Source organism: Moschus berezovskii, chromosome 25 (genome assembly GCF_049115385.1).
Source record: "Moschus berezovskii isolate FMDL1 chromosome 25, NW_MosBer_1.0, whole genome shotgun sequence".
Classification (NCBI taxonomy): domain Eukaryota; kingdom Metazoa; phylum Chordata; class Mammalia; order Artiodactyla; family Moschidae; genus Moschus; species Moschus berezovskii.
Window position 1 is genome coordinate 47,236,621 of NC_142484.1, and position 25,657 is coordinate 47,262,277.

General features: G+C 44.8%; 1 protein-coding gene across 3 annotated transcripts in view; it reads left to right on the forward strand.

Moving 5' to 3' along the window:
* FAT3 (FAT atypical cadherin 3) overlaps positions 1-25,657 on the forward strand; it is a 645,126-nt gene that overhangs the window by 603,556 nt on the left and 15,913 nt on the right. For all 3 annotated transcript variants that reach the window (XM_088832053.1, XM_088832051.1, XM_088832052.1), the window contains 3 exons: positions 934-1,068; positions 3,059-3,216; positions 12,839-13,307. In XM_088832053.1, the coding sequence (XP_088688179.1) occupies positions 934-1,068; positions 3,059-3,216; positions 12,839-13,307 (762 nt within the window). The remainder of the gene's footprint in view (positions 1-933; positions 1,069-3,058; positions 3,217-12,838; positions 13,308-25,657) is intronic.

Sequence of the window (25,657 nt, forward strand, 5' to 3'; positions counted from 1 at the left end):
TTTAATCAGCTAATCTGCTTTCCAGAATTTCGTTTCTGAGGAATTAACCTTTCATCTCACTGTGCTATGAACATCTAACAGGTGAAAAGGAAGTCTTCCTTTGCCAAGGATAATTCTACCATGTTTGATAGCCAATGGGGCACATTTACAGCCAGTCAATACAATAGCAGGGAGCAGAAGGGATTCAGAAACAATGGGAGTTGTGCTTGCATGATTTAGAATGAGTCACTTTTCTTTATAAAAGTCTTTTTTTCCTCCCTCTGAAAGCAACAGCTAATATCTCTTGGAGTTGTAGAAGAAATCTAAACACAAGTGGTGCATTCAAGTGGCCCCCAATATGCACAAGCCCCAGGACCTCCCTAGTGGCTCAGTGGTAGAGAATTCATCTGCCAACACAGGAGTTGTGGGTTCAATCCAAGGGTCTGGAAGATCCCCTGGAGTAGGAAATGGCAACCCACTCCAGTATTCTTGCCTGAAAAATCCCACGGACAGAGGAGCCTGGTGGGCTACAGTCCATGGGGTGGCAAAAGCATCAGACCCAATTAGCAACTAAACGCAACAACATGCAGGAGTCCCAGCCAGTAAAGACTGCCAGAGCCTATGTCACATGATCTTTCTCAGCTGAAGTTACAAGCAGTAACTTCACAACCTTAGTATATCTGATATTTGATTTAGCCTAAAAAGAGGAGCTCCACTGACTCTTTGCCCTCATCCTACCACAGTCTGGCTGTGAGCTGTGGGAGACGCAGAGAGCCCCACTGGGCACCTGCACCAGGTGGAGCCCACTCAGGCCTTCCTGCTTCTGGGCAGCACTTTGTCTCTCAGCTCAGAGCCCATCAAGCCCAGCTCTCAAACCATCCTGTGCTTCCTGGACTTTACAGAGTGTAGAGTGATTTCCTTTCTACTGACCATGTGTGTTCCCCTCTGTCACAGGAGGACTGTGTCCAGGGGCCAACGATCCTTGCGTGGAGAAGCCGTGTCCAGGGGATATGCAGTGTGTTGGTTACGAAGCCAGCAGGAGACCGTTCCTCTGCCAGTGTCCACCGGGAAAGCTCGGAGAGTGCTCAGGTGCAGAGTGCGGTGGGATGATGAGGGTCTAAATTCATATTTTGGAGGCCCTTGCCCTTGAGTAAATTACACTGCTCTAGCCCTTCCAGAAGACATTCTGTCTGCATGTAACATTTTCCTTCAGAATGAACCCCAGCTAGCATCCCCCTCAAATACTTGGAATTTGTTGCAGCTGCAGCCTATGCTCAGGAAACATGCAATGCCTGTGGGTTCCTTATATAATGGGAGACCATAGCCTGTGTTTCAGTTGTGTCATGTGGATGCTAAGACTGTGAAATTATAGAAAATAAATAAAAGGCTGTTGGTTAGGCAGAGTAGTTGGAGTATCTGTGGCATGGCCTTTCATGTTCTGACCCATACCTCTCAACAGCAAGTAAAGCTGAGCCAGTTCAGTTGACCTTTGTAGGGTAAGCCCAGCCTAGACCAGGTAAGACTCCCCACTGCAAATGTACAACTAACTTCATGTTCCTGAAAGGCGAGGTGATCACCTCTGTGTCTTAAAGAAAAAAAAAAAAATCAGTATTTCTGTCATTCCAATCCAGATGATCCTCCATTTCCGATCATCACTCAATTTCAGTACTTCTCTTGACTCATATATGTTCTACCATTTCTTTCCTCTAAAAAGAGTAATGTTCACTTTTGTTACCAGTAGAACCCTTTTTAGTAGAGGATGTAGTGCAGATATAAGCACACTGATACCGGTTTTAGAATCCAAGAAATAATTTTTTGAGTGATGATTGTAATAGCAATTACAATGGGAATAAAAAATTATTATATCTAGTATGTGCAAGGCACTTGCAAAGCACTGGGTTCTAAAAATTCAGGCTTTGCAAAGACAAGCACCATTCTTAAAAATGGAAGCCAAAGCTCTTTCAGAGTTGACTTCAAGAACAGAGCTGTCCCTGAATCCACATACTTGCTTTTGAAATCTTTAGGAGGGGTTGGGGGCAGGAGGAGAAGGGGACGACAGAAAATGAGATGGCTCAATAGCATCACCAACTCAATGGACATGGGTTTGAGTGAACTCCGGGAATTGGTGATGGACAGAGAGGCCTGGCGTGCTGTGATTCATGGGGTTGCAAAGAGTCGGACACAACTGAGCGACTGAACTGAACTGAACTGAAGGCTCTAAGATACTTATGCTGCCCCACCCACAAACGCCTGCTGTATGCACTGCAGGTGGGTCTGCAGGGTGACAGTAGGGTACTTCTAATTTCAGATGTCCCTTTTTGCCCATCTCCCTCCTCCTTTCTATATGGAAAATTCTTCATTGTCCATGATTATCATCCATTTTGGTGTATTTCCACACTTTCACTCCAGTGAGACAGCTTTTCAGCCATCACTTTGCTTCTTAAAACATAAAGTAGAAGTCAGTAAAGAAAGAAAAAGAGAACGAACTCAGAATTGGGCGATATGGGTAGCTACTAAACATTCTAGGCAGGAGAGCCTGAAATTCATGGTCAAAAGTAGAGCTGTGACTGCACAAAACTTGAACTTCCTTTGTATCATTGCCGTTTTCAACATTTGTGCAAATGCCCTAAGTGTGCTGTTCAGCGGAAATGTGGATATTCTTTGAAAATGGTTTATCTTTCCCTTGTTTCATGGAAGTGATAGTTTTTAAGTGTCTAAGTGGTGTGGGTGGACATGAAGGAATATTTTTTTACAAATGCTAATTTTAGAAAGCAGGAATTGGGAGTTTAGTGACTATAGGAAAATTCAGGTTAGAGAACATACCAAGTTGCCCTTGACATGAGAGAACTCAGATTTGGGGCATCTGACTAGTTAAATAATTTTTTTTTTTACTTTGAAATTGGAATGTGACCCGAAATGGAGAACCAGTTTTTAGTCCAACATTGTTTGTCCTCAGTGCCTTCACCAACTTCCCACAGTCTTTAATCAACTTGATTGGTAGTTGTTCGGTGATTCCATGGGTCCCTTCTGGTTTCTGGATGTTCAAAGTATCTGTGTCTCCTCATCATGGTCTTTTCAGGGCACACTTCTCTCAGCTTTGCTGGAAACAGTTACATCAAATACCGGCTTTCTGAAAACAGCAAAGAAGAAGACTTTAAACTGGCCCTGCGTCTGCGGACCCTACAAAGCAACGGGATTATAATGTATACCAGAGCAAACCCCTGCATCATACTGAAGGTAATTAAAATGGGTTATCTTTTCCTGCAGTCAGTTCTCATGTTAGTATTTTGGCTCTTGGATTGGAATCTGAAATCATTTTGTCTTTTAAGTTCAGAAACATGAACCTGAGTTTAGGGCCAGGGGAGCAGCAGCCAAACTGGGAAGTGTGCCAATACCCCATTTCTTTTTGTACATTCAGCTTCAGAATTGCCTCTTTGGAGACTGGGGTACCTCTCTCTAGAGTGGGTTCAAGGGCCGGCCTCTTATGAGCTGCAATCACTCAACAGTTCATCAGAGTGTTTCCTAATCAATTCCACGGCAGGGGTGGTCCTTTCAAAAGGCTGACTGTATCCTCTTATACCACATGGGTCTATCCCCAGTGACCCCTGAAGGTCACTTCTGTTCTTGCCCCAGAAGGACATTGGAGATCTGGGGTATAGAAGATTTCATATGCCCTCTTCTGGCCCAAGTAGCCTAATTTTTAAATCATTCCCAGCCTCAGAAACTCTCCAAAGGCACTAGATTTCCTTTAGAGCAAGTCTGGCATTTGTATTCACATCAGAGCCTCTGATGCCTTCATAAAAATAACAGCAGCAATAATACTAACAGTTTTCCATGCCTCATTTGGTTTGTGTTATGAAGTTAATATAATATATGTGACTTATATATATATATATATACACACACACACTCAGTCATGTACAATTCTTTGCAACCCCATAGACTGTATAGCCCTCCAGGCTCCTCTGTCCGTGGGATTCTCCAGGCAAGAACACTGGAGTGGGTTGCCACTTCTAGGGGATCGTCCTGACCCAGGGATTGAACCCGAGTCTCTTGCGTCTCCTGCATTGGCAGGCAGGTGCTTCAACACTAGTGCCACCTGGGATCCCATATGGAGACACAAGAGACCCAAGTTCAATCCCAGGGTCGGGAAGATCCCCTGCAGGAGGGCCTGGCAACCCACTCCAGGCTTCTTGCCTGGGAAATCCCTGGACAGAGGAGCCTGGCGGGCTACAGTCCATGGGGTCACGAAGAGTTGGACATGAGAGGTTGAGAGAGGTTAGATTACTAACAAGGTTGTGCAGCTACAGTGTGCCAAGCCTGGCCCCTCCTCCAGTCTCGCTGACACCACGCTTTCCATCCCCACGCTGTCCCCAGCTTTCAGTGTTGTTACTACAACTCATTGCATCCAAAATCACGTGGGCTTCTGTAGACAAGACTCAGCCTTCCGGATGGGAGGGGAAGAGGGCCTAGGAGGGAGCCATGTTTAATGGAACACTGTTTTCCTCTGGACATGCACTCAGAAGTGGGTGGCATCTGTCCAACAGTACCCGCTCATCCATGGGGAGATGGCAGGTGGTTTTCTCCTTCCTGCTGCTCTATCACTCGGCTCAACGGGGACGGTGGTGGGCCGTGTTAGCGCCTGTGCTTTGGCTCTTGGTTAGATCACACCCTCGTTGATTAGATGGCTCAGGCTTTAATCCTGGAGGGGGTAAAGCATGTAGAAGAGGAGATGCGATGGCCCCTCCCGAAGAGAGAGAGACACTCAGGATACACAGTTTTAGAAACCAGTGAATTCAAATCAGATCTTCATGATGGAAGACGATAAATTCAAAAAGCTAAGTCCTGTATTCTTAACCTCCTGGCTACTGAAGCAAGCTGCCTAGCATCCTTAGCTCACTTTCTTTTATTTAATTTTATTTTGTAAATTTATTTATTCATTTTAATGGGAGGATAGTTACTTTACAATATTGCGATGGTTTCTGCCATACATCGACATAAGTAGACATGTGTCCCCTCCATCCTAAACAGCCCTGAGAGGCAGGGTTGTATGATTACTGGGAAGGCACTCTGCTCATGTACAGGTCGCAGCTGCCAGGGGCCCTACCTGGGTGTCACTGACCTTCCCTCTGTCTCCTTCCAGCTGTAACAGGACAGCTGCTGAACATCCTTAGGAAGCAAATACTTTCTATTAGCAATTCTTTTAAATAGCGTTAAATTTGAGAGAGAGCAAAAATATGGGATATGAATGGCTTGATCCTAAAATGGAACATGTCATTTGACACTTCACTGCAAACGTCTAAAATGTGCAGAACCCTAGGGATGGGTTTTATGCGGCTCTAGCTCCTAAGGTATATTGTATTTCATGAAACAAGCGTGTTTCTGAGAGTTGTGTAAATTGAATCTCTATAAATGGAATTCTAATAAACCAGGGACGGTTTCTATTTGAAGGAACCCTTCCATCAATCCCTTTGTGATGTGAATAATCACCTCTGCCCCAATCTGTCTGTTGGGTAAGTTTGCTTTTCATATATTGGCTTTGCCCAAAGCAGGACACAGCTGTACTAAACTACTGCGGATACTCCCATGCAGTCGCCACGAATATCCACTTAGGGGATTTGAATCTGTTTGCTCAACATTTTCAGCCTCATGCAAGATTTAATTTCATCGGCTCTAGGTTCAGTGTGTGCCTTGTACTTTGGTTCAATGCCTACGCTGCAGTGCTTTGTTTAAATCGCACCTCTTGGTTGTTTGTATTTTCCCAGATAAAGCACATGCTCTAAAAAGTACTTATGATGATCTGCAAGGTAGAGGGTACTCCTCAAAGACATTGAAGAATTGCATGGAGACCTCAGGAAATGAACATTCTCATGGACAAGGAGGCGCCCATCCTTCTGTTTACGATTGATACTTTGTCTCTTCCAAAAGAGATTCCAGGCTCACTCTAAAAACTCAAAAGTGATAAAATCAAAGCACCATTAAGATGAAAACAGGGATAGGTGAATTAGGGGAAGGGGATCCGGAGAGACAGACTTCAAGTTATAAATAAGCTGTGAGGATGTAATGTACGGCATAGGGAATGTGGTCAATAATACTGTAATAACTTTGTACCATGACAGATAGTAGCTAGACTCAACACTGATGATAATTCTGTAATGTATAGAAATATTGATTCACTATGTGGCACACCTGAAACTAATATATTAAGTTAATTATACTTGAACTTTTAAAAAGATAAAAAACAAAAGGCTAAGACTTAACTAGTAAAATAGGGATGGACAGAACATTGAAAAATCTAGACCAGGGATACGTTGAACACAGACCATAGCTCTGAATTTCCTGGCAGCCAAAGTCATGATGACAATGGTGGGATAGGTTCCGTGGCTCTCCTCAAACCTATAAAAGAAACATGCTGGATCACTAGGAGAGATTCCCGAGACACAAGTAATATTTTTCCCTATGTTAGTCTTTCAGGTCCAATATTATAGCAAAAGTACAAGAAGTACTTGCTCGTTAGTGTGTGTGCTAAGTCGCTTCCATCATGTCTGACTCTGCGACCCTGTGGACTGTAGCCAGGCTCCTCTATCCATGGGATTGTCCAGGCAAGAATACTGGAGTGGGTTGCCATTTCCTTCTCCAAAGGATCTTCCTAACCCAGGAATCCAACCTGAGTCTCTTAAGTCTCCTGCGTTGGCAGGCGGGTTCTTTACCACCAGCACCACCTGGGGAGCCCAGTTTAACTGCTTTTCAATCAGTCATGTCTGACTTTTTGCAATCCTGTGAACTGTAGCCCACCAGGCTCCTCTGTCCATGGAATTCTCCAGGCAAGAATACTGGAGTGGGTTGCCATTTCCTTCTCCAGGGGATCTTCCCTACCCAGGGATCGAACCTGAATCTTCTGCACTGCAGGAAGATTCTTTACCATCTGAACCACCAGGGAAGCCCAGACAAGTGCTTTATAATGTAGTGTTAGCTCTGCTGTACAACGTGAATAGCGTATGTATATCTGTATCCTCACTCTTGAACCTCCCTCCCATCCCCCATTCCTCTAGGTCATTACAGAGCACCAGGCAAAATCCCTGTGCTTTACAGCAGCTTCTGTGTATTTTTATTCTCACTCTCGTGTACACATGTGAGTGCCTACTTTTTCACCTCTAAGAAAACTGAGGTTCAGAGAGCATCAATGACTTACCTAAACTAGTCAATAGTGGACCTGGACTCTGGCAGTGGCAGGCAGGTCAGGAGTATGACTGTTTATCAAAAGAAGAGATTCAGAGGACTGAGATTTATTCATTGTGTATTCATTAAAACTATATTTTTTGAGCATCTATTGTATGTTGTTGTTGCTCAGTCACTAAGTGATGTCCAGCTCTTTGCAACTCCATGGACTGAAGCACGCCAGGCTTCCCTGTCCTTCACCATCTCCTGGAGTTTGCTCAAATTCATGTCCATTGAGTCAGTGATGCTATAGAACCATCCCACCCTCTGTCGCCCTCTTCTTCTTTTGTTTTCAGTCTTTCCCAGCATCGGGGTCTTTTCCAGTGAGTCAGATGTTTGCAAAGTATTGGAGCTTCAGCTTCAGCGTCAGTCCTTCCAATGAATATTCAGGGTTGATATCCTTTAGGATTGACTGCTGTAATCTCCTTGCTGTCCAAGGGACTCTCAAGAGTCTTCTCAGGCAAAACAATTCGAAAGCATCAATTCTTTGACACGCAACCTTCTTTACGGAGAAGGCAATGGCACCCCACTCCTGTACTCTTGCCTGGAAAATCCCATGGATGGAGGAGCCTGGTAGGCTGTAGTCCATGGAGTCGCTACGAGTCAGACATGACTGAGCAACTTCACTTTCACTTTTCACTTTCATGCACTGGGGAAGGAAATGGCAACCCACTCCAGTGTTCTTGCCTAGAGAATCCCAGGGATGGCGGAGCCTGGTGGGCTGCCATCTATGGGGTCACAGAGTTGGACACGACTAAAGCGACTTAGCAGCAGCAGCAGCAACCTTCTTTATGGTCCAACTCTCACATCCATTCATGACCACTGGAAAAACCATAGCTTTGACTATATGGATGTTTGTCAGCAAAGTGATGTCTCTGCCTTTTAATACTCTGTCTAGGTTTTATAGCTTTTCTTCCAGGGAGCAAGTGTCTTCTAAGCTCATGGCTGATGTCACTGTCCACAGTGATTTTGGAGCCTTGGAGCTCAAGAAAATAAAATCTGTCAGTGTTTCCACTTTTTCCACTTCTATTTGCCATGAAGTGATGGGACCAGATGCCATGATCTTATTTTTTGAATGTTGAATTTTAAGCCAACTTTTTCACTCTCCTCTTTCACTTTCATCAAGAGGCTCTTTAGTTCCTCTTTGCTTTCTGCCACTAAAGTAGTATCACCTGCATATCTGCGGTTGTTGATATTTCTCCCAGCAATTTTGATTCCAGCTTGTGCTTCATCCAGGCTGGCATTTCACATGATGTACTCTGTCTATAACAGGGTGACAATTTTGAACCAGTCTGTTGTTCCACATAAGGTTCTAACAGTTGCTTCTTGACCTGCATACAAGCTTCTCAGGAGACAGGTAAGGTGGTCTGGTATTCCCATCTCTTTAAGAATTTCCCACAGTTTGTTGTGATCCACATAGTCAAAGGCTTTTGCATAGTCAATGAAACAGATGTTTTTCTGGAACTCCCTTGCTTTCTTTGTCATCCAATGAATGTTGACAATTTGATCCTTGGCTCCTCTCCCTTTTCTAAACCCAGCTTGTACATCTGGAAATTCTCAGTTCCTGTAGCTTGAAGGATTTTGAGCATAACCAACTAGCATGCGAAATGAGTGCAATTGTTCAGTACTTTGAACATTCTTTGGAACCGCCCTTCTTTGGGATTGGAATGAAAACTGACATTTTCCAGTCCTCTGGGCACTGCTGAGTTTCCCAAATTTGCTGGCATATTGAGTACAGCACTTGAACAGCATCATCTTTTAGGATTTGAAATAGCCTAGCTGGAATTCCATCACCTCCACTGGCTTTGTTCATAGTGATGCTTTCGAAGGCACACTTGACTTCGCACTCCAGGATGTCTGGCTCTAGGTGAGTGATCACACCATCATGGTTATCCATGTCATTAAGACCTTTTTGTGCAGTTCTGTGTATTCTTGCCACCTCTTTTTAATCTCTTCTGCCTCTACTAGGTCCTTACCTTTATTGTGTCCATCCTACTGTATGCCAGATAGCTATTAATGGCCGTCTTAAAAATAGGTTTTCTAAACATTCCCTTTCAAAGAGTATTTGTAAGCTTCTTACAAGTATATGATGATGTGCACTTCCAGAGCTGCACACCAACAGTCTGAAGCAGTCAGACTTTGCACTGTAGTTCATACTTTCTTATTCAAAATCCTGCTTTCTTACAAGGTGACTTATAGCTCTGATAATTTGTCTCCCTAACCCCAAGCCACTGAAGATCCAGGTTAAAGCACATTGCTGATTTCAGACAACCCTGAATACCTGCACCTTTTGTGACATTATGCTTTAATTGAACACATTGCGTACCTATCTCCACTTTTCCACCCCAGAAACACACACCATTTCAGATCCTTGCTGTAGACTTTTCTTACAGTTTCACGTACACCTCAGTTTCTATTAAACTAGCTTGCCCTCTGTTTTGAAGAAGCTTTGTCCTCTTAAAAGAGAGATTCTCTAAAACTGGATAAACCCCATTCTGAAGACAGAAAAACTATATATGATCAGAGTATAATTTTCCAAGGAGAGAGGACTCAGATATGAAAGCTTTCTCTCCTCCTCCTGGCATAATATACTTGTAAAATAGACAGATATTGACTTTTTACAAGGTAGCTTTTGGTATCAGCATTCTAGTTTGTCATCTAGACAAGGCTTATAACTCCAAACTCTTAGAATTTAGAAGGAATGAGTCACTTTTGTTTTCAAAAGCTGGGGGTCATGCAGGTGTCTGGCTTTCTATTCACTCAGCTGTGTAGTTGCTGTTATTTTTTTCAACAGGAAAAACAATACAGAAAGCTTAACCATACACTGTATTACCATGGGATAATTTTATCTTCCTTCGTGATAGAACATCTGTGTATGTGACTACATCAGAGCCGCATCAGTTCTCCTGGATGAATTTATAACTTGATTATTATCCCAAGAGATGTAGGTTAGGGTTAGGGAGGGGAATGGACCAAGTAATATGTTAATTAAATACATCCTTTTACAAAGCCTTAGATGAATTGCACCCTCACCCCAAGATTTTCCTTGATAGACTGGGGACCCCTGTAGACTCTACAGCCACTGAACACTACAACAGATGGACTGTGCCAGAGGCAGGTAGTCCCCAAAGTCACATTTGATTGTTTTATTACTGACATTGAAATAAAAATATGGATATTATCCAGGAATTGTCACTGAGCAAGTATTCTGGCATGATTTACAATATTCATTCAGTACATTTTGTTGAACAACAACAACAAAAAATGACAAAAACAACAGCATAGATTACACATGAATGATCTCTGAAAATAAAAATTTGTCTCCAGTCTTTTTGCCTGCATATATTTGTATTACCAAGCACAGGATGTATGTACCATGTACAAGGTGGCTGACAATTCTGTAGTGGACTCATTCTCCTTGTAAAATAAGCCACGGCAGTTCTCTTTGCTTTCTCTATAAGGGGCCTTAAACCCAGAGCTTCCCTGGTGGCTCAGACAGTAAAGAATCTGCCTACAGTGTAGGAGACTTGGGTTTAATCCCTGGGCTGGGAAGATCCCCAGTGAGGGGAATGGCAGCCCACTGCAGTATTCTGGCCTGGAGAATACCATGGATAGAGGAGCCTGGCAGGCTGTAGTGCACGGGGTCGCAAAGAGTCAGACACAACTGAAACACTAAGACTCTCCATTTTCAAACCCAGACGCAAGCCAGTTCTCTCTAGGGAAGCTGTATGGTACACGCAAAGCTGGACTTTGATTTCTCATTCCTGAATCCCCACGGCTCTACCTGGTTCACAGAGCCCCCTGCATTTCATCCACACATGTTTATGTGGCATAAACCTTATACGTAGGGAGAGAGGGTGCCAGTGAACTCATGGAGTCTCAGTGGCAGAAGTGGGAGTCCCTAGGAATTAGTTATCTGCAAAATATGCTGAGGCATAGAAAAGTATCTCATTTGTGGGGGTGAGTGGGTGGTGTTCCCATCCCTAACAGGTCTGTCAGGAGCCAAATGCATCTTGGAAAGATGGATTCAGTTTATTTCTTTGACACTGGTACCTCCCTGGCACCAGTGCCCTGAGAGCCCCCGTGCCTTCCCCTCCATCCATTTCCCTCTCTCTCTCTACAAGCTCCTGCTTTCTACCCAGGTCCTGGCACCAGACTGCACCTGTCAGCAGATCCTAGGTGAAGGCTGGCTGCCCTAGCCTGACTCAGAGGCTGGCCTTCACAGGGTTTTCTGCTGGTTCACAAAGGACAGAACCATAGCTTCTGTTTCATGCTTTCTGGCCGTGAATCCCTTCATGGCCCAGCACTGACTTGCTGACAAGACAGTGCTCTAGCCTTCATTCCCTGGACCCTCCCACCATCTCGCATCTCTGAGAAATGCACATGAGGGTGGTGACAGAGGAAAGGCCAGCCTGTCTCCTCCACAGCAGCTGATCCTGGCTCTCCCTGGAGGACCAGGACCTGCCCAGCAGCATTCATCCCACTAGCATCCTCCGGTAGCACATGTCCCTGAGTTTGCTGTCCTTTTGGAGTTAGCCTGCTCGGGGCAGGGGAGACCTGGGTGCCTTCCCTCACCAGGGCAACAAAACAGCAGGCAGCTCTCTGTAGCTGACCCCAGACCAGGGACTGGGAGTATCTGAAAGGTGTGCACAGTTAGCCAGATCCTTCTGGAGTTCCCGAGGTCATGAAATACTCATCCGTTCTTTTTTTCTTAAATTTTTTATTTTGTATTGGGATATAGCTGATTAACAGTGTTGTTATAGTTTCAGGTGAACAGGGAAGAGACTCAGCCATACAGTCTCCCCCGAACCCCCTTCCCATCCAGGCTGCCACATAACATTGAGCGGAGTTCCCTGTGCTGTGCACAGGTCCTTGTTGGTATCCATTTTAAATGTAGCAGTGAATATACATATGCTCCTAACAACAGGCCAAGCCCTGAGGACTTCATAAGATAATCGTAACCTAAATGATGAACAGCAACCCTGAAAAACTGTTGTGAGCAGATGGCTAGTATTTAATAAGAGAGTTTTTAAACCTTACACATGCATGAAGCTGGGAAGTAAGAAATCCACGTGGCCTCCTTCTCCCCCTACAGAACAGTTGCGCAGACTTTCTTGGGGCATATACATGTGTTTCTAGGCTTATTTGATTCATGGCCGTGCCCGCCGCTCAAACAGAAGCCCCGGGAGGACAGAAGCAACAACTCTCCTCAGTGGTCCTCACAGGCCCTGCCACACTGCTTGGCACACAGTAGATGTTCAATGAATATTTGTAAATGAATATTAATGAGTTCACAGATCACTCTGTACTGGTCATAGTTTGGAAGGGCGCACAGAATAAATGACCCCCCTAAACAGAAAACTGCAGTGAATTTTTAAAGGATGAAGATGAACACAATAGGAACATTCTGAAATATTAGTGTGGATTTCTGAACCTGCGCTCCTATTGCTAATTACAAGGCAATTTGTGAAATCTCAGGTATGCATCTGCATGGCATATAATGAGAAAGCGTGATTATTAAAAGTCAAACCATAGCAGATTTGTGAATGGATTAAAAGCCTAGGCTGGTTGGGAACGGGGTGCCCAGGAGTGCATGGCCAGATGCACATTGAAAAATGCCCCGATGTTGGTTCCCACGCAGATCGTGGACGGCAGGCTGTGGTTTCAGCTGGACTGTGGTAGCGGCCCCGGCATCCTGGGCATCTCGGGCCGTGCAGTTAACGACGGGAGCTGGCACTCGGTCTTCCTGGAGCTCAACCGCAACTTCACCAGCCTGGCCCTGGACGACAGCTACGTGGAGCGCCGCCGGGCGCCCCTCTACTTCCAGACGCTGGGCACCGAGAGTGCCATCTACTTCGGTGCCCTGGTGCAGGCGGACAGCATCCGCAGCCTGACTGATGCACGGGTCACGCAGGTGCTGAGCGGCTTCCAGGGCTGCCTGGACTCGGTGGTGCTGAATAACAACGAGCTGCCGCTGCAGAACAAGCGCAGCAGCTTCGCCGAGGTGGTGGGCCTGACCGAGCTGAAGCTGGGCTGCGTGCTCTACCCCGACGCTTGCGAGCACGGGCCCTGCCAGCACGGAGGCAGTTGCGCCGGCCTGGCCTCCGGAGGTGAGCGCCCTGGGTCCCTGCCCAGGGAGTGGGGATGGGGCGGGGCGGGAGGGATAGGGGGTGACGGGGGGTGGGAGGCAGACCTGCCGGACCGCTCTCTCAAGCATCACCAACCCGAGTGCTCTCCCAGAGAGGTGGATTCCATGCTGGCTCAGCCTCGTTTAACCCCCTGATGGCAGTTGGCAATTACAGGAGCCAGTGGCTTTGCAGAATCCCAAGGCTGCAGAGGGCCAGCTGCAGTGCCCTGGAAGGTGCTGTCCAGCGCCCTCTCCCTGCCCTCTCCACACCTTCCCAGGTCTCAGCAGCCCGGAGGAACAGGATGCCCTTTGAAGTATGTGCCCCCTTTGGACCACTTGCATGTCTCTGCAGAAAGACTGGTAACAATCAGAGGTGTAATGACCATGCACTACCCTTTCACAGGCAGACATGGGGCTTTACTAGAAGCTGAAGGGATGGCATCACTGACTCTGTGGACATGAGTTTGAGTGAGCTCCAGGAGTTGGTGATGGACAGGGAGGCCTGGCGTGCTATGATTCATGGGGTCGCAGAGAGTCGGACACGACTGAGCGACTGAACTGAACTGAACTGAAAGGGTACCTGAGGGTGAATATGCCACCCTAGAAATGGAAGTGTAGACGAGATATTTTGGAGGAAGCTTTTAAAATGTGTTTATTACAAATAAGTCTAGTGCAACTCCAAAAGAACAAGAAGGCAATTTCCATGAACTATCAAGACGGTCAATGAAAACAATGATGCTTTACCCCAGTAAAATTTTCCCCAGAGATCATGAAGAGGACAGAATGGATCAGGGAAAAAAAGGGGAAGGGAGGCAGGGATGGTGTGGATTTATAGCGGGTTTCTGTTGTACGAGGGGAAAGCTAAGACTCTTTCAGTCTAGGAGTCTGAAGATGAAAGAATCCCTGACTTTACTCAGATGCAGGATCTGAGTTAACGTAAACTAGGTCGGGCTCTCCTGGCTGAAGGCTTTGCCATCTGATTCCACTTCAGGCCCTCTGCAGAATCTCTCAGTGGGAGTGTGATTAGAAAATGTAAACCTTCCTCACAAATCACATAGAGATTCCGCTGTGTACATTACCATCTACTGTTGGTGAAGCCCAACTCCAAATTTAGACTCCATTTTATTATTAGAATGTTGCGAACTGCCCATGAAATGATGCGCTGCTGAAACACGGACTCCAAAGTTATTTAGGCTTGCATATGTTACTGCCACAATGAGGGCCATGTGCCCTGGGGGGAGATTTCTGCCGTCTCGATTTAAGAAATCCATTTGCTTTTTTGACTGTCTCAGCAGTATATGTAAATAAAGGGTTGTTATGGTGCCATAATTCGCGAATGATGGGCAGTAACTATACTTCAGTGGTTCTATAAACCAGCCTATTATGACAAGTCATGGCCAGTTTTTCACCAGCCAAAACAATTCTGCTAGTGTGAGCTATCCACGATATATAAAAGGAGCATATAATTAAATTGGGTTGAAATAGAACACCACTCCATGTCAAATACTGGGTCCACAGCCACAAATTGTAACATACTTTTAACGGTGGCAGGATGTTGTTTTACTGGCCAAGCTATGGGCTTCCACAACGGGTTAGCATGAAAATAATAATAATCATTGTGTTAAGGGAAAAGACTAAGGGAGCTTGTTTTTTCTTCAGTGTATATTTTAATTTTGTTGTTGTTCAGTTGCTAAGTCATGTCTGACTCTTTGCCAGCCCATGGACTGCAGCATGCCAGGCCTCCCTGTCCTTCACTATCTCCCAGAGTTTGCTCAAACTCATGTCAATTGAGTCAGTGATGCCATCCAACCATCTCATCCTCTGTCACCCCCTTCTCCTCCCACCTTCAATCTTTCCCAGCATCAGGGTCTTTGCAAACGAGTCAGCTCTTCACATCAGGTGCCCATGTATTGGAGTTTCAGCCTCAGCATCAGTTCTTCCAATGAACACCCAGGACTGATCTCCTTTAGTATGGACTGGTTGGATCTCCTTTCAGTCCAAGGGACTCTCAAGAGTCTTCTCCAACACCACAGTTCAAAAGCAACAATTCTTCAGGGCTCATCCTTCTCTAATTACCATAAAAATCCCTGAGCTAAGTCTTCGGTGCAGGTATGTTCATTAAATATCTATGACCCTCATCAGAAACAGCAGTTTTCCTTTGTTTGTAAAACCTCATTTGGCTTAACCAAAGTTCAGGACTGAGGACCGACCTGCCATATATTGATATTTTTTCACATGGTCTAAAGAATGTGCTTTCCCTTCCCCAAGTACCCAACTTTGCCTGTGGGTTGCATCCGCTGTCAGACACCTCATTGTCCCTTGCTCCCCAGCTTCCCCCTACACTTGGACTTGGATTGGGATTCTGTGTCAGGTATTCTTTCTTCCAAGGGAATAAAGTCTTTCTTTTATCAGCTCAAGTCTTTCCTTTCTACTGGGAGCTCATGTTTTCCTAAAACAAAGTATCTTTCCCCATCTCCCTTCTCCCAAACCTACTACCTCTGATGAGAGAGGTAGTTGAGAGAACCCGGTGGTCCTTATCTCAGGACCCGCCCCACTGGGCCTGGTCCAGAAAGGGCAGTACTGTGCTCAGCAGTGCTGAGCCTGGGCCAGCAGACTCCTGGCAACTCACCAGGAAATCCAAGAGGACTTGCTTCCATGGAGACCGCAGAGCCCTCTTCTGAGGAGGTACCTATTTGCTGCCTGGCTATTGGGATTGGGGTCTTGGCTTCTAGAAAAGAGGAGAGAGAATCCATTTTCTTGCCCCACTCTCTGTTCACATGAGAGGACTTTTTGCTGGGTCTCAATATCCCATCTGCAAATTCCCTTAATGAGGGGCCCCCAACCTCCAGGATCAAATGCCTGATCATCTGAGCTGAAGCTGATGTAATAGTAATAGAAATAAAGTGCACAATCAATGTAATGTGCTTGAATCATCCCCAAACCACCCCTCGTCCATGTAAAACTTGTCTTCCACCAAACCCATCCCTGCGTGCCAAAAAAGTCTGGGGACTGCTGCCCTAAATTGTGGAGAAGGCGATGGCACCCCACTCCAGTACTCTTGCCTGGAAAATCCCATGGATGGAGGAGCCTGATGGACTGCAGTCCTTGGGGTCACTAAGAGTCAGACACGACTGAGCGACTTCACTTTCCCTTTTCACTTTCATGCATTGGAAAAGGAAATGGCAACCCACTCCAGTGTTCTTGCCTGGAGATTCCCAGGGATGGCGGAGCCTGGTGGGCTGCCGTCTGTGGAGTCGCACAGAGTTGGGCACGACTGAAGTGACTTAGCAGCAGCAGCCCTAAATTGAGGAGAAAGAAATGGTGACCCACTCAACTATTCTTGCCTAGAGAATCCCATGGACAGAGAAGCCTGGTGGGCTGCTGTCCATAGGGTCATACAGAGTCGAACACAACTGAAGCGACTTAGCATGCATGCATGCATGCCCTGAATTGGTGCTATATAGTAGGGAGGTGTGGGGAGGAGCAAGAAAAGGCAGAACCAATAGTTTGGCCTTTTACTCATATCTGTGAACTATTTAGCTAATTATAAGGTTATTTAAAATAAGAGGAAATCATCTCAGTTGTGAGTGACAATTTAAAAAGAACAAGAAAGAAAAAGAAGAAAAAGAACAAGGAGACTGTCATTAATGAAAGAATATTCATGCCTGGAAGAATTCCCTCTGGCTACCAGGGTATCTAATCACAGGGAAAGAGTCTTCCTTCCCCAGATCAAAGGCTAGAATGCAAGGAGCAGTCAAAGAAGGAATTTGAGCTGGAGAAAGTAGAGCAAGGTGCTTTAATGACTCCTTGCACAGTAGAATGCTGATAACACAGTTATCTGAGCATCTCGCTGTTCTTGCAACCCTGAGTTATGTGTCACTCTAAACTTCTACAACGCATATGTTTCTACAGTCATTCTCTTGGACCTTAGAGGATGCTGGAGGATATTAGTCATTGGCTGTCCTGGTAATCCTCTACTCTCAAGTCATGACAATCTTAGCACCAAGCTTTTGTTCACAGCATTCAGAGTTTTAAAAGTGGGCAACCCAGAGCATGAAGCAGATTTCTTTTTGAGAAGCAGGATTCTGCTCGAGCCACTTCCAAACACACTCAAACCCTTAACAAGGCTGCCGAGTCTGCCAGCTCTGAACGGCGTGGTCAGCAGATTTGACCAGTGTTATACCTCCGGCTGTCCCACGAGCCAGCCACGAGAACCCAGGGGAGTCAGAGCCCAGAACACTGACTTGTAATAAGACAGTAATTATGACTCTGGAAATCAACCACAGAGGGAAGGCTCTCTCGTGGTGAAGCCTTAAAATTATATGTATTTCATAAACATGAGCTGGAAATAGCAAACACCATGGAAAAGAACTAGCCTAGTCCCACTGTGACCCCTGTGCTTCCAGACCCAGTGGGTCGGCAGCAGCCCAGGGAGCACCCACGGTCTGAATATGCAGGTCTCAGTCCTTGGAGTCTCATCCTGCTCGGCTGAAGCCCGCGACCAGAAAGCACAGTTTCAGCTAAACTACAATTTGGCAGAGCAGTGTGGCAACCGAGACTGCCAGGCCAGAAACACTCATTCAGGTGGCTCTCATGAGACTGAAAACTTAACTCTTTTTTTAAACAATGTTTATCTATTTTTAACTGATTGATGATTGCTTTCCAATATTGGTTTGATTTCTGTCATACATCAGCATGAATTAACCACAGGTGTACATGTGTCCCCTCATTCTCGGATCTCTCTCCCACCTCCCACCTTTGTCCACCCCCCTAGGCTATTACAGCTTAATCTTAAAATGAGAAGTTGATAACTTTCAGTGATAGAGTCCCATTTGTTAGCGTGTCAGTTTGTTACTGTGTCCTTGACGCTGTGGTAAGCACCTTGTAAGTGCTTCTGTGCTGAGATACAGTTCTCACCCGAATACTCTTGTTGTTCAGTCGCTAAGTGTGTCTGACTCTTTGTGACCCCATAGACTGCAGCATGTCAGGCTTCCCTGTCCTTCACTATCTCCCAGAGTTTGCTCAAACTCATGCCCATTGAGTAGGTGATGCCATCCAACCATCTCATCCTCTGCCGTCCCCTTCTCCTCCTGCCCTCAATCTTTCCCATCATTAGGGTCTTTCCCAGTGAGTCAGCTCTTTGCATCAAGTGGCCAAAGTATTCTAGCTTCAGCATCAGTCCTTCCAATGAATATCCAGGGTTGATTTCCTTTAGGATGGACTGGTTTGATCTCCTTACTGTCCAGGGGACTCTCAAAAGTCTTCTCCAGCACCACAGTTTGAAATGATCAATTCTTTGGCACTCAGCCTTCTTTATGGTCCAGCTCTCACACCTGTACATGGATCAGTGCTATTCTTTGCTCCCCTCAACTCTCATTTTTCTGATAAAGAAGTAACCAGCCTGCTGTCACACACCTAGTAAGGTCGGGAAGTCAGGACTTGATGCAGGTTTGTGGAACTCCTGCCCCCTGCCCCCAGCCTATGCTCTTAACCTTTGTTACTCAAAATGGGTTCCAAGCAACAGTAGAGGCAGCATCGCTGGAAATGTCAAAAATGCAGCATCTGAGAACAAGTCAGAATCTGTGTTTCTAACAAGATCCCACGGTGATATGCTGCTTTATCTCTCTGTCTCCGAACTGCCCTGAAACACTCCCCAAAAATAAGTTCTATTCTGTTTTTGTGTGCTGCATATAGTATTTCTCAAACTCCAAGGTGCCTCTGCACCACCTGAGAACCTGATTAAAATGAGCCCTTGTTCTAGAAGACTCTCTTGCTTGTTAAGGAGAAAGGAAAATCTGTTGACTTGCCCCAGTCATTCTCTGTCCACATCAGAGGAACCTTCTGCTAGGTCATTGAGTTGTATTTTGCAAATTCCTGAACTTACCACCAAAAAAAGAAAAATTATTAGTTAAAAGTTTGGAGAAAGAAAAAGACCCAAACCTACAAATCAGAATCTCAGAATCTGCAAGAGTAGAATTCAGGCATCTCTGTTTATAATAAGCCTCCAAAGTCTATGCAGTTCTGAACTTGAGAACGACTGACATTTGAGAATCCCAATAAATTCTGTATTTGCCAGAATGTGAATCAGTGAATTCCAGGAGACAAAGGACATTCAGAAATTGAATGTCAGGTACACAGCCTGCATTTTGTAATAATTGCTTTAGTGTAAAGATTGAACTTTGTTCCTCAGAAGTTTGCGGTCACCCTGAGCTCCCTTTCAAAGGTAGAAGTAATAGTGTGTACCTTCCCCCTGTAAGCAACGTGCATGAGGCAGCAAGTTCCCAGATGTTGTAAATAGCTGGGCACAGAAGGATCTTCAGTTACAGGGTGACCTGTGCTACTTTGGGTGATGTTTTGGGCCCCTAACTTGTAAGTGTCTAGATTAATTCAGTCTGTCAAGCTCTAATCAATTGCCTGACTTGTGCGAGGCTCTGTGTTAAGTTCTAGGGTCCTGTTGATGTCTCTGTGATCAGCAGATCCACTTATGTGGCCTCCCTCCCTTCATGGCTGGCTTAAAGGAATTGGACAGGTTTCCTGTATGTGGTCAGTCCACTGACCCATTTAGCACTGGGGGACAAAAAAGCCAGGCTCCCAGATAATATACTGTGGATAAATTTGACTAAGACTTGAAGCTTATGAGGGGAAAAGTTTTTCTTTTTTTTTTTTCTGGGTGTCTTTCTTCTAAATACTGAATTAACTTTCTGGGGATTACTTTAGAAAAACCTCATGGTAATAGTATTAATAATATTTTATTGATCCTAATAGAAAAACCCAAAACCCTAAAGCAGTCAAATTTTGTGCAGACACAAAAGAACATGCTAGAAAGTGAAATATTCAGTTCAGTTCAGTCGCTCAGTCGTGTCCGACTCTCCGCGACCCCATGAATTACAGCACACCAGGCCTCCCTGTCCATCACCAACTCCCGGAGTACACTCAAACTCATGTCCACAGAGTCGGTGATGCCATCCAGCCATCTCATTCTCCGTCGTCCCCTTCTCCTCCCGCCCCCAACCTTTCCCAGCATCAGAGTCTTTTCCAGTGAGTCAACTCGTCGCATGAGGTGGCCAAAGCATTGCAGTTTCAGTTTTAGCATCAGTCCCTCTCCAATGAACATCCAGGATTGATCTCCTTTAGAATGGACTGGTTGGATCTCCTTGCAGTATAAGGGACTCTCAAGAGTCTTCTCCAACACCACAGTTCAAAAGCATCGATTCTTCGGTGATCAGCTTTCTTCACAGACCAACTCTCACATCCATACATGACCACGGGAAAAACCATTGCCTTGACTAGACGGACCTTGGTTGGCAAAGTAATGTCTCTGCTTTTTAATATACTATCAAGATTGGTCATAACTTTCCTTCCAAGGAGCAAGCGTCTTTTAATTTCATGGCTGCAATCAGCATCTGCAGTAATTTTGGAGCCCAAAAAATAAAGTCTGACACTGTTTCCACTGTTTTTCCATCAATTTCCCATGAAGTGATGGGACCAGATGCCATGATCTTTGTTTTCTGAATGTTGAGCTTCAAGCCAACTTTTTCACTCTCCTCTTTCACTTTCATCAAGAGGCTTTTGAGTTCCTCTTCACTTTCTGCCATAAGGGTAGTGTCATCTGCGTATCTGAGGTTATTGATATTTCTCCCAGCAATCTTGATTCCAGCTTGTGCTTCTTCCAGCCCAGCGTTCCTCATGATGTACTCTGCATATAAGTTAAATAAACAAGGTGACAATATACAGCCTTGACGTACACCTTTTCCTATTTGGAACCAGTCTGTTGTTTCATGTCCAGTTCTAACTGTTGCTTCCTGACCTGCATACAGGTTTCTCAAGAGGCAGGTCAGGTGGTCTGGGATTCCCATCTCTTTCAGAATGTTCCACAGTTTATTGTGATCCACACAGTCAAAGGCTTTGGCATAGTCAATGAAGCAGAAATAGATGTTTTTCTGGAACTCTCTTGCTTTCTCCATGATCCAGCGGATGTTGGCAATTTGATCTCTGGTGCCTCTGCCTTTTCTAAAACCTGCTTGAACATCTGGGAGTTCACAGTTTACATACTGCTGAAGCCTGGCTTGGAGAATTTTGAGCATGACTTTACTAGCATGTGAGATGAGTGCAATTGTGCGGTAGTTTGAGCATTCTTTGGCATTGCCTTTCTTTGGGATTGGAATGAAGACTGACCTCTTCCAGTCCTGTGGCCAGCGCTGAGTTTTCCAAATCTGCTGGCATATTGAGTGCAGCACTTTCACAGCATCATCTTTCAAGACTTGAAATAGCTCAACTGGAATTCCATCACCTCCACTAGCTTTGTTAGTAGTGATGCTTTCTAAGGCCCACTTGACTTCACATTCCAAGATGTCTGGCTCTAGGTCAGTGATCACGTTATCATGACTATCTTGGTCGTGAAGATCTTTTTTGTACAGTTCTTCTGTGTATTCCTGCCACCTCTTCTTAATATCTTCTGCTTCTGTGAAATATTACAGTGTGCTTAATGTTGTTAACACAGTAAGTGTTCTGGACCCTCGAGGAGAGTGTTAGAGGCTCAGCCCAATGTACAGTGTGGGAACTGTGAGCCAGCTTTCCTTGGGAAAGTTAGAGAACTCCCTTTCAAAGGTTTTCATCTCATGAGGTCTGAAGGTATTGTATGGGCCCTGCTTGGTGGAAGAAGAACGTCTGAGTGACTTCAAGTTGAGGGGGTGAAGCAGTGACAGAGTCCGTAAGCCACATGTAGACTTTTGGGTGGCATCCCACTTAATAATGTGGTCAGCAGTTTTCTTAAGCTCACTGAGACTCACATGGACAGAAGTTTCAATATTTCCCAATAAATAGCCTACATGCATGTTAAGTCACTTCAGTCGTGTCTGACTCTGTGACCCCATGGACTGTAGCCCACTAGGCTCCTCTGTCCATGGGATTCTCCAGGCAAGAATACTGGAGTGGGTGCCATTCCCTTCTCCAGATACTGCCTACAAGTCAGAGTTAAAAAAGAAAAAAAACTCATGGCTTTCCATTGTTTGATTATGAGCAAGAGAAACGAAGCTGATTTCTGAATCCATTCTAATTACAGTAATTACAACAAAAAAGCACCTAATGTTTGTGGGCTGCATTGTGGTTGATGAATCCAGAAACCTCATTATCCTCTATGAGTGGGATTGAGTGAGGCTTAATTATCAGATAAAAACGGAGGTTCCTAGAGGTCAGGCAGCTCAGCTGATGGGAAACAGCCAGAACTTAGATGCATACCCACCACATCACAGCTCTCTCCCCGAATCATAAAGTTCCTGGAGGGTCTAAATGCAGTCCATAACTGAGCAAGCACAGTGGTCGATTATGACTTCAGGTCCCAAGTGCTAGGTGCACATTTGCCATTATTCCCCTCTTTGTGCAGAAGGCAGATGTTTCCTTATCAAGGAAGCAAAACCAAATCAGGATAATGTTCACCTCCACCAACCGAGTGGGGCAGAAGGTGGAAGTCATCACTTGGATGAATCAGGTCGGAAAACAACTACTAAGTCAAACAAGTAAGATGGAAATGATCTTGATTATTTGCCTACACAGTCCATATTCACTCTATAATTGCTCAAACCATTTCTATGTATTGCATGAAATAGGTTTTGCCATGCTCTTCTTTGAGCAAGGAAAGGAGAGGGCATTTTAAGTTTTTCTGGGTGCAGATTTCAAAATCATCTGCATCAGCTGTAACTAGTATTGCAAGCAAGAGCATAGCTTTGAGGCAAGGCTTTAAAATACACTTCTTATTTCATAAGGATTTGCGAGGTGATAACTGTTTTTTTTTTTTTTTTTTTTTACATGTGTGTCTCAGTGCTAGCAGGACAATTACCTAATTTTTTTTTTAACTTTTTATTTTGTATTGACGTGAAGCCAATTAACAAACAATGCAATAGTTTCAGGTGAACAGCAGAGGGACTCAGGCATACATATACGTGTGTCCATTCTCCCCCAGACTCCCCTACTGTTCAGGCTGCTACGTAACATTGAGCAGAGTTCCATGTGCTATACAGTAGTAGGTCTTTGTTGGTTCTTGTTGTTATTTAGTTGCTCATTCGTGTCCAACCCTTTGCGACCCCATGGACCGTCACCTGCCAGGCTCCTCTGTCCATGGGATTTCCCAGGCAAGAATACCGAGTGGGTTGCTATTTCCTTCTCCAGGAGATCCTCCTGATCCAGGGATCGGACCCACATCTCTTAGGTCTCCTGCACTGGGAGGTGGGTTCTTTACCACTAGCACCACCTGGGAAGCCCCTTGTTGTTTATCTGTTTTAAATACAGCAGAGTACATGCCCCTCCTAAACTCCCTACCTATCTCTTCCTCCCATCCTTCCCGCTTACAGCCAGAAGCTCATTCTTTTATATGTGGAATCTAAAAAAGAAATGATACAAATGAATTTACTTACAAAACAGAAACAGACTCAATTATCTTTTTTAAATCTGGAAAGTGGTATAAAGTGGCATCTCCCACTTGTTGACTATGTAACTTTGGGCAAATGATCCTATGTAAGATACACTTCCCATTTTTAAAAATAATAGTACTTTCAGCGTAGGGTTCTTATCAAGTATTAAGTGAGATAATGCATGGGAAGCTCTTAGCATTTTTCCTAGCATGTAAGAAGCTGTCGTTCTTGCTAACAGTTTCCTTATTTGGTATTTTCCAACCCAAGAAAAAGAATCCTCTCTTTTGAATAAAACTTTGAGATAATCCTCTGAATGTTTTCTTTTATGTATATAAAAGTTTTAAAGTATTATTTGTGATCAAATAATTCCTGGCCACCTTTTGAATTATCTTCCCTCTGTTTGTATTTTATATCAATATATGGTAATGCTTTGGAAAAGCAGAAGCTTTAACATGCTGTTGTCTTTGTTATGATTATCTGGCCCCCTGAAGGGTGCCTGGTGCTGTCCATCTCCCTGCATCTGGTTGGCTCCCTGGAGAGCTGTGGGGAGCCTCGTAAGTGGCGAGTTCTAGCTTACTGACAAGTCCCAATGCCAATACAGTCTTACAGAAATATCTGAGAATCTGAAAGTCTGGATTCAAGTTCAAATTCATCACTTACTAGCTGTACATACTTGAACAAGCTACTCATCTCTCCAACACTCCCAGGGAGTTAAGGTGTTAATGGAGCCTCTTATTTCCTTTCATGGAATTATTGCGATCCTTCATAGAATGACAAAGTGATTTTAAGCCACTAAAACATTACATCACTTAATATCATTATGGCAGACTCGCTGATATTATAAAAATTAATATTAATAATAATAGGGCTCAGGCCACGGTAATGAGATCATAAATAATACTTTGTTAGAATGAGTTAATTATATTAACAAGCCACTTTCACAAAGTCTTAATAGCAAATATAACTTTTCTTTCATTAAAAAAAAAAACCGACTACTTTTTAAAATCCAATTGCTTTTCCCTTTCAGCATGTTAATGTAAAAATCTCTCCAAATTTAAAGTTCTGAAATCTTCCCTGGTGGCTCAGATGGTAAAGAATCTGCCTGCAAGGCAGGAGACACAGGTTCCACCCTGGGTCAATCAGATCCCCTGGAGAAGGGACTGACTACCCACTCCAGTATTCTTGCTGGGAAAATCTCATGGACAGAGGAGCCTGGTGGGCTATAGTCCACAGGGTCAGAAAGAGTCCGGCGTGACTGAGTGATGAACACACAAAAGCAAGATGCCTTCCGAAGGGCTCTGCCTCTCTTGTCCCATGGGTTTGAGATCAGGAGAGCAGATCCTGGAGAGTTTGCTTCTCTCTTTAATAAACAGAGAAATCCAGATAGAGAGTGCGATGAAGTGTGATTGTTACACCTGCTGCTGCTAAGTCGCTTCAGCCGTGTCCAACTCTGTGCAGCCCCATGGATGGCAGTCCACCAGGCTCCTCTGTCCCTGGGATTCTCCAGACAAGAACCCTGGAGTGGGTTGCCATTTCCTTCTCCATGCAATTCAGGAGAAAACTGAACAACTCAGGACTCTGGAGCCAGACTGCTGGGGTTCAAGTCTGCTCTAGTTTCATGACTACATAATCTACTTCTCTGTACCCCATCTACAAAATTGGAATAATAACTATAGTCCCTTTACCGTAGGCTTGTTTTGAGACCTAAATGAGTTACTACAAGTAAAGTGCTTAGAACTGTCCTTAGTTGCTGTTCAGTCGCTCAGTCACGTCTGACTCTTTGCGACCCCACGGACTGCATGCAGCATGCCAGGCTCCCCTGTCCATCAATATCTCTTAGGGTTTGCTCAGACTCACGTCCATTGAGTCGGTGATGCCATCCAACCGTCTCATCCTCTGCCCCCCTCTTCTCCTCCTGCCTTCAATC